Consider the following 13,450-nt stretch of genomic DNA (forward strand, 5'->3'; position numbering starts at 1 on the left):
CACCTTTTAGTCAACAGATTGCTTGCCATCTCTGCTTTTGGTCTCCCGTCTCCCTCTCACATCCTTTCCCATGGCAAGGCGGGGCTCTTGGTGACCTCTCCCACGAGCTCTGTGGTGACTCCCAGGCCTCCAGCCACTCTCCTTCCCTCCGGTCTGCTCACTTCTGTCACCACCCCCACCTCTCACCTGATTCATACCACATCCTGTGGACAGATTCATTTCCCTTGGAATAGGCCTGGTTATGTCACTGCCGCTCAGAAACCATGATGGCATCTCATCATCTATGGAATAAAATATCCAGACTTTAAAGATTCAGCACTCTTGAAGATCTGGCCCTGGTATTTCACAGAATAGCATGAGTATAGGACATACTCTAATGGCTGTAGTACACTGAGCAGTGTAATAGCTAGAAATATGGACTCTAGAACCAGACTGCTGGGTTGGGCTCCTACCTGCCATCTACTGCTAGCTGTGTGAACTTGGGCACATTTTGCAACCTTTCTGTGCCTCGGAGTTCTGATCTGTTACATAGGGATAAAAAAGAATACTTACTTACATGGTTATTATAGGAATTAAATGCATTAATCCCTGTAAAGCCCTTAAAACGGTGTTTGGCACAAGGTGAACTTGCAGTAAATTTAAGCTGTTGTGACTGTGGATTTTAGTTGCAGGCACATTGAAATTTTCTCTTTACTTAATTATGACACTTTCTTACCTCTTTGCCTTTGTTAGCCTTGTGGGAATCCTCCCTTCACATCATTTCTGGAATTGTAGATTTCACCTGTGGGCAGGGTTATCTCACCAACTGTGGGTCTGGGGAGCCACAGGACAACACGCTGTGAGGTCCGGCACACATTCTGTGACTTTCCCACAAGACTGTGACAAGAGCCTCTGTGAATGCTTTGCCGGCATACTGTCCCGAGATTTAATTTATCCATTTCCTTTGTGGGCGTGCACTGACATTCGTGGAAGCCTGGGTTCTTGCAGACTTGTGGGCCATGGGAGGTGCTCCTGGAAGGTCTTTTCCCCTTAGTGCTCCTGCCTGGGTGATGGCAGCTCCCTTAGGCTGAGGTCTTGGCTTTTGCTCTTAGGATCCTGATCTGAGCACAGGCCACCACATAACCTGCTAAACTCCCCTGATAGGCTTCTGCCGAGAGAGTTTAGGGATCTGAAGCGTCAGTGAAAATCTGCCAGAGGGGATGACACTCGTCTGCTGCGGCACATTCTCTTTCCATTGTGCCCCTCTTGGTCTGGGCGCACTCCTATTGTGTTGAGCCACTCTGTGGAGGGGAATGGTTGGGAGTTGGACATTGATTCCAGAAAATAGTCTTTTTAAGTTGATTGATTTGAGAAAGAAAGAAAGAAAAAAACACACATTGATCTGTTGCATTCATTGGTTGATTCTTATATGTTCCCTGATCAGGAATAGGCCCCACAACCTTGGTGTATCAGGATGATGCTCCAACCAGGTGAGCTACCTGGCCAGAGCCTGTATATATAACAGCCTTTAAAAACTATCTTCAGTGCTATCTCAGTAAAGGTAGGGGGAAATATTTTGAGCAGACCTGATGGACATAATAAACAAAGATGGGCATAATAAGCACACAGAGGTGTGAAGTGGTTAGTGGACCGCTATGTGTCTGCAGACAAAATTACCTGGAGCACGGAGGCAGGAACCACTTGGACCAAAATATAAGGGGGACAGGGGGCAAAAGTAAGTTTGCAGATGTTTATATGGAAAATAATATGATAATAAATAAATAATAATAGAAGAATAAACTCTGTTTTTGCATACTCACATCTAAAAACCTACTTTTTTCCACCACTGTATATCAACATTATGGTGATATGGATTTACTTGGTTAGTTTTATTTGACTTAAATATTAGTTGCCTTATATAATGCTTGGCTTATGTTTTCTTCATTTTAGTACATGTGGGTCCTGAAAAAATTTCAGATTTTATTTCACATGATAATGTATCTACATGATAGATATTTAAATATTTGTTTGGTCCCAAAATTTTGCTTTGTTCCCACAGTGTGGCTGTATAATTTCCATGGGAACCACCCTGCCCTTGGCCAGAGCTGATTGGCCAAGAAGTAAATAACTGACCTAACTTGAGCCAATCAGAAGCCTTCCCTGGGATTTTTTGGCTGTGGGTAACCAGGCAGTTTAGGCCATTTTATCTTCAGTAACTAAGCTGTAAGCAAAATACCCAAAAGTTGGCAATGACCATATTTTCTTAGACACAGAGAAAATTGTTTCTGGATGAGAAGAATGATACTAACAAATAAAGAAAAGTAGTGACAGAATTTGGGAGTAATTTTCTGCAGATGCTTGTTCCAGGTCTTCCTGAGGTACAGGTCTGGCCCTGCTCTGCTGGCCACTTGGTTGCTGTCAGGTACCATTGGGTTATTCCTCACAGATAATAGGCCCTTCCTTTCTTGTTCACCTTGTTTGCATTTTTTATTTAGACTTTTGACACAAGCTGGAGTATCCTGGTTGGTTCATTTTCAGGGGGCACTAAGAGCTAGTTGAAGATCTTTGGGCAGTGGGAGTTGAATGGCACCCCCTCTCAGTCACACTATCTTATACACTACCTTTTTACTGAATTGTGAAATTATAGGCACAATCTAAGTGAAAGAACTGAGTCAATTAACACAGAGTTGAGGGCAAATAAGACTTCTTTTGTTAGAAATGCCTGCCCTGAACAGAACCACCAAAGGATGGGTTCACTGTCTGCTCCCACCAAAAAAATGGACCCCGCCTCTTCCTTTTGTTTTAAGGGAGTTTACAGTTTTCCCAGTTCTTTCAGCATTTCCTGAACTCCAAATCACCCTTAATAGCAGGGAAGAATAAAGGAGTACCTCTTCCCCAAACGCCGGCCCTGCCCATCAGTAGTCCCTCAAACTGAACATGGACAGTTTGATAAGGATGGACCATATTAACTCTTTAGAGTTTCTCAGTTCCCCCTTGAGTCAGACTGACACATATTCAATCCAAGAGGTCAGAGACACTGCCTGCTTGGCTCACTATTGATTTCCCTTAGTAGGTATTGAGTAAGTAGTTGTAGAATGAATTAATGAGTGTTATGTCCCCATTTTATAGATGAGGAAACTGAGGCTCGGGTAAATCAATTTGACTAGTAACATAGCTAGTGAGTGGCAGAGCTGGATCTGAAGCCGTAGGTCTCAATCTCCTTGCCCAGAGCTCATTCAAAGACCTCTCAGTCTTTAGAAGAGAAAACCACACCACCAGATGGTCTACATGCTCTTTCCTTGTGGCCCCAGATGGAGCTAAACACCCAGCAGTGCTTGACAAAGCTTTCAATTCCTGCAGCTAAGTGTTAACACATCAGAACTAAAGGCAGCTTCAGAGTTGAGCTAAAACCCATGTTATTTTTGAACTTTCCTTTTTCAGAAAGCTGTACAAAAGTTTAGGTGACAAAGGATGGGAAGGGTTGTGTGCGTATGATAAAATATTCACCGTAAAGACTCATGTATAACTGTGTAACCCAGAGCAGCAGTTTTGTGCCTGCTCTTGGCATACAGAACATGCCTCTGTTTGTAGGTTCTCTGTATGTGTGTCATGGATCCCCAAACACTTTAAAATGTCAGTAGTCACAGAACAGTGGCCTAAGAGTTATGAGGGAGGGTCAGAGGGAGCAGTGGTCTGGGCTAGGGTTTATTTGGAACCTGTGTGTGTGTGAGGTTTGGTCTTGACCCTTTATTATATGCCTCTGAAATCATTGTTAAAAACTCTTCCTATCACTAAGTATTTTATGTTTTATTACGCTTTATAGCTACACTGTCCAATAGAACTTTTTGTGATGAATGAAATGTTCCATGTCTGTGCTGTCCAGTACGTAGCCACTAGCCACAAGCTGAAGACCTGAAGTGTGGCTAGCGTGACTGAGGAATTTGTTTTTAAATTTTATTTAAACTCAAACAGCCAAGCTTGGCTAATGACTACCAAAGTGGACAGCCCAGCTCTGTAGCTTTAGAAAGTCAGTAAGTTTCTGAGTCCCAGCATTAATTAGCTCATCAGTGATAGGAATTCCATGAAGTTTATCAGAAAGTTAGAAACTGCCTAAACCTCATAGATACGAAGTCTACCAATTAAAGATTTAACTTCCCCAGCCCCAAAAGGTGGTGGGGAAATTTCCTTCACCTGGGCAGCAATGATGGGTGCCAGCCTTCTCGCTGCACTTCAGCCTGCCCTCTGGCACCTGGAGTCAATACGAGAGTAAGTCCTACCGGTTTTGTTTCTGTTTGGGTACGTGCTCTCCCAGTGCCTTATGAGAACTTTTAGGCATCTCTTCATTTCATGCCAAGTCAGGTGTGTAGTGAGGGACCTCCATCAGCCTGCCCTGTGCTACCTTGTTCCCCTCACTCCCTTTACCTGCCTTCCTCCTGGACAGTCGAGTTCTCCAGAGAAACAGAACTGATAGGATTATAGTTAGCCCTTTGTATCTTTACATTCCACATCTGTAGGTTCAAACAACCACGGACTGAAAATATTTGGGAAAAAAAGTGTTATTCGTTGCTGACGTGTACTGTGTAGCGAGGCCTACGATGGTTGCATCTCTGCTGACCACATGCAGACTTTTGGGGTTATTATTTCCTAAACAATGCAGTGTAACAACTGTTTACATAGCATTTACACTGTATTAGGTATTATAAGTAATCTAGAGATGATTTAAAGTATCCAGGGGGTTGTCCCTAGGTTACATGCAAATGTTATATCACTTTATATAAGGGACGTGAGCATCTGTGGATTTTGTTATCAACGAGTTCTTGAAATCAGTTCCCCACAGATGCAGAGGGATGACTGCATCTGTCTGTCTGTCTAGCTGTCTCTCTCTCAAGATATATAATATATAATCTCTATATAATTCATATATTAAGATATATATTAAGATACATAATATATAATCTGTATAATTAATATATATTTATATATAAATATGTATACATCTTGAGAGAGATTGAAATTTATGTACTGTAAGGAACTGGCTCATGCAGTTGTGCTAGCTGGCACGTCCAAAGTCTGTAGGGCCATCTCGCAGGCTAGAGGTTCAGATAAAAGTGACGTCGCAGTGCTGAGTCTAAAGGGTGGAAACTCAGGCCGCTTTCCCGGGCTGCTGTCTGGAGGCAGGATTCCCTCTTCTGTGGGGAACCTCAGTCTGTGCTCGTAAGCCCTTTAGTTGATTGGGTGAGGTCACCCACAGTATGGAGGGTAATGTGCTTTGCTTCAAGTAAATGGAGAGTAGATGTTAATCACCACTAAAAATATCTTTCCAGCAACATCTAGACTAGAGTTGAACAAACACGTAGTAACCATGATTTAGCCAAGTTGACACACAAAATGACCCACAACACCTTCTTTGTTAGATTCAGACAAAATGGTGTTACAGCGTCTGTGACTCTTCACCTATACCATATAGTATGACCTGTGGGCATTCCCATTCCCATCGATCCATCAGCAGGAGTCTCTTCTGCTTCTTTTCCTGTGTTACGTGTAGCTTTCATTTCTGCTAAACCCGGCTCATGTCCCGTTTTTCCCCTGCTGGTTTCACCCTGACTGGTACATGTGCTCTAAGACACGAATACATGGACTGACTGGTCTAGTATATATCTGCACTTACCATTAGCAGCATGGTATTCACTTTGAAAGCAGAGTAACAGACAATATGTTCTAGACTTTCTGGGACTATCCCAGAAAATACCCTGTTGTTATTTTGAATAAAAATGATTCTTTAAATATAACCAAAAAATGATATTTTTAAACAATGCATTGAGAGATTTTATAGAAATAAACTTTATTGAACAATCTTTTTCACATTGTGAGATTCCGGAATTTAGGTTGGGAAAATATCGTTAACTTCAAATTTGTTCTTACTCATTATAGAGCCATTGAATGGGGTCTTGGATCCATCAAAAGTGGCCTTCTTAAATATTTGGTGCCTAAACCAGCAATTATTACTTCTCTCAGTTTTGTGAGTGGGGCAGTTACTAAATGCAGCAGAAATGAGAAGAAGGTGGGTGAGGGTGTAGCTCAATTTAAACTGGTGTCCAGCTGGGCCTCTTGGCGCAGGTTGGGTTATAGAAAGTGGAAAGAGTGGTGTTATTGAAGGAGCTTCAGGCTGGATTTAGGCTGCTCAGAGTCATTCCAGGCTTTCCCTGTGATGCCCTCTGGGACTTTTGACCAGTTTCCTCTTCTGTAAGGTATTGTTTTGAGGCCTAAGGTCATGCATATTAAAGTTCTCTGCAGAAGAGTTGTACAGTGTTAGCAGTCGTTATTTTAACTAATCACAGTTAGAGAAACTTTGTGGGGAATTTTGTAACCAAGGTGACCTGGGTGTTCACGATTTGATTTTCCATGTCGATTTGACTCGATGCTCATGAAGACCTGGTGTAGCTTGAAGTAACGGTGGCAACCAACAGCAAATGTTGAGCACCTAGAGTAAAGTGAACTCAGGTGTACGGAGAAAGGGACAGAGATTCCAGAAACATGTGGGGGGGAGGGGTTAAATCTGTCAGGATGTGGCAAGTGGACACATGGGATCAGAGAAAAGGAAGGGCTAAGGAAAATGCCAGTTTGAGAGATGAGGTTGATGGTGGACCCCATCAGCTAGGGTCACTAGTCGTGTATGTCAGCCCCAGAGAAGAATCAGGGATGTGGGCTTCAGATTTGGAAATAGTCAACATATGTCTAGTGGCTACACCCGGGTGAGTACGGGAGGTCACCATGGGCAGAGGATGAACCCCTTCAAACACCACCTGATCCCCGCCATGACCATGCACTTGAGACTCACTCAGTAAAGGTTGTGAATGAACAAGGAACAAATGAGTGAATGGGACACACAGGGCTCCGTGGGACAAAGACAGTCAAATGACTTTATGAAAAAGAGAGGAGGAAGTGCTTCCACTAGAGTAAGGCAGAAAAACAGAAGTGGCAAGCCCCCCATGGTTTATCCAAATACCGATATTTATAGACTCTAAATGCAGCTCTTCTGGTTAAACAGGACAGCTCACCATTTCTGGTAAACAGTCTGGCAGCCTGTATCAAGCCCTTGTAAAGTTAATACCCCTTGACCCATTAATTCCATTTCTAGGAATCCACCCAAAGACACTAAGCAGAGCTGTGGACAAAGATTTATGCAGAAAGACGTTTCATATTCCCAAGACGTGAACTTCCCTGGAAGGCTTGGGGTGGAGTGAGGACAATTTAACTCCGGCATATTTTTTTAACTTTGGCCTACTTTAAGAAGTTTTGATGCTGTTCAGTGCTATAGTGCAGGATGCAACATTTCCATTAATGTTTAAGATAAAAGACGATGAGCAAAGAAATCTTGTAACTTGCCCCCGACCCACCCCCCTTTCCTCTGCTCTTGGAGTTGCCTTAGTGGGAAAGTTGGGGCCATGCTGGCCTGCAGGATAAAGAGAGAGACTTTGTTGGCATTCGTGTTACGGCCCTTGTGGCTTCTGGTTTGACCTCATGTTGGGACATTGCTGGTTTCTCATGTCACGTTCCAGAAATATTTTGAGAAGTTTCTTGAGAACATCAGGATGTTGTCCACCATCAAGCCTTTGCCCATCACGACCCTTCCTTCTGTCGACATTGCCCTTCTCCAATCCTTTCACCTATCTGGTGCACTCCTGCTCACCCTGCAAAGCCTCCTGTGGATTCGGTCCCCAAACAGATTTTGTCTGGCACGGTGTTTGGGGGGAAAATTGAATTACAATGGTTAAGGTGAGGCATAAACACTCCAGTTCTGCCACACTCCCCTCTTCTCCCCATGGTACTACACCATTTCATGTGTTATAGCCCTGACCTTTTGTGAAAAAATTTTCTCAGTCTCCCCTCAGTCGGACATAATCACTTTCATCCCTGTCATTTGTGTACTTTTATAGCCATTACTGCATTTATCTTATCACTTGGTATGAGAAGTCTGTCACATCCTATGAGAGATTTTTGGAATATGTATTCTTTTTTTAATTTTAAAGGTCACATGCATGTTCATTAGATAAAGTTTGAAAACTTAGACACAAATAGAAAGGTTACACAGCCATCATAATTCTGTGTCTATGAAGTTTAGGATCTTCATTCTTTAGATGACATTATAATATAAGCATTATTGTGCCACCATCTTCATGTAATTATTGTTAAAGCCTCTTTACGATACTTGGCTGCCTCTTCTTGAGAACCAGGCGCCTGTTGTGTATAACCAGCACAGAAGCGCAGTGTCGGTCTGGGCCAGTGTAGGGACTTAGTAAATGTTTGTTGAACTCTGGAGCTGAAACATCAGTCTCCAATCCTACCTTCAAGGAGCTCATCCTGGGAGAGGAGCCATGCATCTTTGCTCATTGTTTAATGTGTTCATTTGTTGACTCAACAAATACATCTTGAGCACCCACTCCATGTGCCAGACACCAGTCTGCACTGGGGCACAGCGGCACACAAAACCCTGCTTCATGGAACGTGTGTTCTCGAGCGGCGACTTCCAACCTTTTCCTCTCATGGTGACAGAGGCTCAAAGTCTGCAGCACACACAAAATACATTTTTGCTGATTTGACAAAAATAGGTATAATCTTGATTGATTTACCAAAATTAATGTAATTACCTACCCTTTTTTTTTGCTCCAAAGTGACTTTTTAAAAAACCAGGTGCCTATACTTGTAATATAAGGATTTCTGGTACCAAGAATTAACCAGTCAGACACGAACTTATTAGGTAATGCGACCAATAAGATGCAGCTCGATTATCTGATGTATACATTTTTTGTTCAAGATAGGGCATTCACACTGGGTGTCTATTGTTGTATTGGCTGTTATCATTTTTTTATTTGACAATCTAAGGGAAAAGAGGTCAGTGCCCCTGACTAAATAGTCAGGTACTGTATGTTTTAAAAATTCTTGTGGCACACCAGTTGAAAATTGCTGTTCCAGAGAAGTAATTCTCAGACTTCAGAGTGTGCTGGAATCACCTGGAGAACTTGCTAAAACATGAATCTCCGGGCCCCACCCTCAGACTTTCTGATTCAGCGGGGCCTGAGAACTTGCATTTCTAACAAGTTCCAGGGGGATGCTGATGCTGCTGGTATGGGACCACACTTTGAGAACCCTGGGCACAGAGGACAAGTTTGCAGCACAGTAGGGCAAAGGGATATGGGGGGAGGGCACATGTTTTATTTATGTCAAAGCCTCTCGGATTCTTCAAGCCCCAGGGAGGAAGGAGATGGTAGGAGAAATGCCCTGTGCCCAGAGTGTCCTCCTCGCTCTGCATGACTGTCAGGCATCTCTGCAGGGCCACGGAAGCCTGGGACTGATAGGAGAGACGGGAGAGCAATAATGCTGGCCACGAGTACCTTCTGTGTGCCCGTCCTTCGGCACACTTGCCATACATAATCTTGTCTTCAGAGCAGCTGCAAGGAAAGTATGGTTACCCTCATTTTATAGATGAGAAAACTGAGGCCCAGAGAACTTAGGTAACATTCTGGTTCCCCAACCAGTGAGTCATGTATTGGGTTCCAAGCTAGGCCTTTCTGCCCTCAAATGCTGTGACTCAAGTTGAGACTGACCTGTAGTTGAGCCCTCAGCGGGACCAGTTCTTAAATGTTTCAGTGGTCATAGTTGTGTTCTTGGTGGTGAGCCACCAGTAGCAGGGGCTATGCACCTGTTCCTCAAGCCAGCAGAAATGGAGAGGCTCAGACTTGCAGTTTATTAGGGAGGATGTCAAACTGAAGTCTAGTGGGGCTTGAGAGCTGAGACACAGGTCTGCAGTTTGGGTGGAAATAGCTGTACCTAGAAATTGATGATACTTTTTTTCAAATTTAGAAATTTGTGGAAGTTCAGTTGTAGTTTACTTTTGCTCCAGGTTTTAATGCATTGGGAATTTGCATAATGTGTTTAAAAGTAAATGAAAAGCCAATCTTCTCAAACCCTTCTGAAGAAGAGTAGGCTGGCTGGCGGCATGATTGCACAAACAGTTAAGACTAGAGAAAAGGCAGGTCACTGCACCGCAGAGGGAATTTGGGAAGTTAGTGCTGAAGCAGCCCAGTTCCCAGGCTCTGACACATTTCAGAATGCTGCCTTGGCCCTGGCCAGGTAGCTTGGTTGGAGCATTGTCCTGATACACCACTGTTGCAGGTTTGATCCCCGGTCAGGGCACAGACAAGAAGCAACCAATGAATACATAAATACGTAGAACAAAAAAATTCTCTCTCTCGAGCCCTGGCTAGTGTAGCTCAGTGGATTGAGCGCAGGCTGTGAACCAAGATGTTGCCAGTTCGATTCCTAGTCAGGGCACATGCCTGGGTTGTGGGTCAGGTCCCCAGTGGGGGCCACGTGAGAGGCAACCGCACATTGATGTTTCTCTCTCTCTTTCTCCCTCCCTTCCCGCTCCCTAAAAATAAATAAATAAAATCTTAAAAAAAACCTCTCTCTCTCTCACAAACCAATAAATTTAAAGCCTGTCAACTCCCTGGATTATTTCACTTTAGCTTCATGTAGAAGGACTTTCAAAGATTTGTGCTTTAGCAAATGCTGTCAAGGGTTAAGAATATATAAGTGGCGTAAGAAAAAATGTCTCCTCATTTTCTATGAAACGAAAGAAGACACATTTGCTCTGTACCTCTACAAGAGTCATACAATAAGTTTCTCTATTCCTCACTAGCAAATTATGCTTCTTTTTTATTGACTGTGTATGTTCCCTCATTTCATTTGTGTATGTTCCTTCATTTCATTTGAGGACAGTAAAATCCATTGTCTTTCCCCTTTTGCCCGTGTTACCAGGAATCTCAGAGCTATTATTTGTATGCGGTAGCTTCCCTTAGCCTTAGGTTCTTTGGTATAATTATCTCCCCACTCTTTTGTTACTTGTGTAACACAAGTTTTATAAGCTTTCCAAAATAATTTATAAAAGTAGGTGGATATCACAGATTAATGAGTAAAAAATGAGTTTTCAGAATGGAAGGATGACTTTAAGGTTTTTTTAAAGTTTTGAAGAGTGAATTGAGCTAACCATGAGCATATGTGTGAACACACACATGTCCAAAAACATGTATGTACTTAGTGTCTTGATGTATCCCCTTAGAATCTTGTGGTTAAGAGAATGAGCTTGGGTCTGAGCCAGACCTTGCTTTGAACACTGGCTGCTCCCTGCTTGCTTCAGGATTTAATGTGTCTCAGTGTCCTCATCTGAAATGGAGATACAACAATACCATGCATAGTCATTGAAGAATTACAACAATTTATAAAAGTGCCTAATGCAGAGCCAGGCACTGCAGTCAGTGGTAATTACTACTTTACTGTTATCACTATTGTTGTGTCCAGCACAGGCTAGACTTTATAGAAAGCCTGGACTGTGCATCGGCAACTGCCCCAGATTGTTTTCTAGAGTATACAGTGCTGAACTAAAGTGCCCTTCTGCTGCAAGTTTGGGCGGTTCATCCAAGGAGGGCTGCCAGGGCTTGCTTCTCCCTTACAGAGAGCAGCTCCATGCTGGTTTCTCAAATGACAGGAGATGATCACCGCAGAGACTCAAGATCGTCCAAGGTCATCCACTTAGGGGCTGGTGACTAAACTTACCCCGGCTCGGAGGTCTCTACCTCCTGACCTGTTTGAGTGTCCTTGCTCAGAAAGTCCCCTAACGTTCATCTTCTAGTTTTGCCTGGCTTTTGCTTGATTGTATTAAGCTATTACTTTCCTTCCTCCCACCCCCCACCTCATGTATGACTGCCACATTCAGTTGCTTGGGGGAATTTTATAGGGAGAGGAGAGTTAAAATGCCAGGGTCCTCTGTGTGGCCATTACGCCCCCGTTTTGCGTGCTCAGGAACTGAGATGGAAAGTACCCATTACCTAGACTGGGTGGTGAGCTGCAAAATCAAAATCACGAGTGTGCTGAGTGATGCCTGCGGGCCAGGCGTGGTCTTGGGGCTCCTCCAGCTTTGCCTGGGACTGAGAGTACCACTGAGTAGGTGTCCATCACACGTTCCCCTCTTGCGGGAACGTGCGCATCAGCTTTCGCACCGTGCTAATTTTCCCCACCTCTGCCCTTCGCTGCCAAAACAATTGTTTAAAAGAGGAAGCTCTTTGGGTTATAAAATGTCATCTGGTACTTAGTATATGGTTATGCAGAATACTGGCTTGTACAGTAGCTTGATTGGCAGGAAGTAGGTGATTCATCAGAAAGGAAAAAAAAAAAAAGAAAAAAGAAACTCTTGCCAAATGAACTTCCTCTTTCAAACTCTCTTTGTACTAGCTCATCTTTTTATAACCTTTTTCTAGCCTCTTAGGAAAAAAAATAAGTAGTAAAGACTAGTGCAGTGTTTCAAAGAGAGGTAATCCCAGTCCCTTACAGCCCAATGCGTTGTTTTTCTGTAGTTAGAATAAGGCCCGTGCCCTGTCCCTGGGTCCGGCCGGCGTGGGAGTGGGTACTGCCTTGAGGACACGGGGCCTCTGCTGGCTGGACATAGTTCATGTTCACACTGAAATATCCTCCAGGCCCGTTGCGGGTTGTTTTGGGTGTTGCACATCGTCCCCCATTTGGTCGAGCATCCCATTCACGTGGTTCCCTTCATCTGTTTGCCTGACAGATCCAGGAGGCTGCAAGTCGGGGCCTGAAATTCGTCGGTGTCATACCGCAGTACCACTGCCCCGGGAACTCAGCAGGCAGCAGTCCCCAGGTGGAGGCCAGAGATGGGAGAGCCGAACCTGGCGGGGGTGGGGATGAGAAGAACCCAGGTGCTCCGGCAGGGGTGGATGGAAGCCCGGAGCCAAACCAGCGCCCAGGAGGGGAGGCACCCCTGGCCGAACAACCCAGCTTGCCTCTGGAAGAAGGGGACGGTGCAGAGTTTTCCAAGACCCTGGACGGACCGGATGGTGACCTGTGTGAAGTGCGTGAGGAAACACTCTCGGGAAGTAAGTATGTCAGCACAGGGACTTGTGACCCACGGGAGGAGAGGCTTACAGCTTTTTAGTAATCCCTCTGGCATTTTAGGAAAAAGAAATGGAATTAGAGTGTGGAGACAGCCATCTGTCAAATAGGGGGAACTTTATCAAGCACTTTTCGGGGCCTCCTGACTGTTTACGTACTGAAGTTGTCACTTCTGAGGAGCACAGAACCGCATCAGTTTGGCTTGCAGTTGCTCCAAAATGTCACGTTTGAAGTAGATTCTAGAATGCGAGTTATTTCACGCCCCTCGCTCTCGCACTGCCCTTGAGTTACCCGGCTCTAGCACAGGAAGTGCTAACGTGCTGGTTCGGGTGCAGAACGGACGCGCCACTTGTGGTTCACTGGCTTTGAGTGTCTGCCTGAAGAAAGAAATGCAGAGAGCCAGTTGAGGCCAGATTGTGCGGGAAGCTGGTGATTCAACTCACTAGGCTGTAAACAACCAGATTTCAGGGAGCTTCGTGTAGTTGATTGACCAGCACCACGGCGAGAA

At 44.3% G+C, this 13,450-nt stretch overlaps 1 protein-coding gene across 1 annotated transcript in view; it reads left to right on the forward strand.

Annotated features, from left to right (window-relative positions):
• The window catches only part of RFTN1 (raftlin, lipid raft linker 1), a 186,468-nt gene that overhangs the window by 116,764 nt on the left and 56,254 nt on the right, over positions 1-13,450 (forward strand). The window contains exon 5 of the mRNA XM_045856862.1: positions 12,602-12,926. Coding sequence (XP_045712818.1) covers positions 12,602-12,926 — 325 coding nt within the window. The remainder of the gene's footprint in view (positions 1-12,601; positions 12,927-13,450) is intronic.

Source organism: Phyllostomus hastatus, unplaced genomic scaffold (assembly GCF_019186645.2).
Source record: "Phyllostomus hastatus isolate PE091 unplaced genomic scaffold, TTU_PhHast_1.1 phas_scaffold_129, whole genome shotgun sequence".
Taxonomy (NCBI): Eukaryota; Metazoa; Chordata; class Mammalia; order Chiroptera; family Phyllostomidae; genus Phyllostomus; species Phyllostomus hastatus.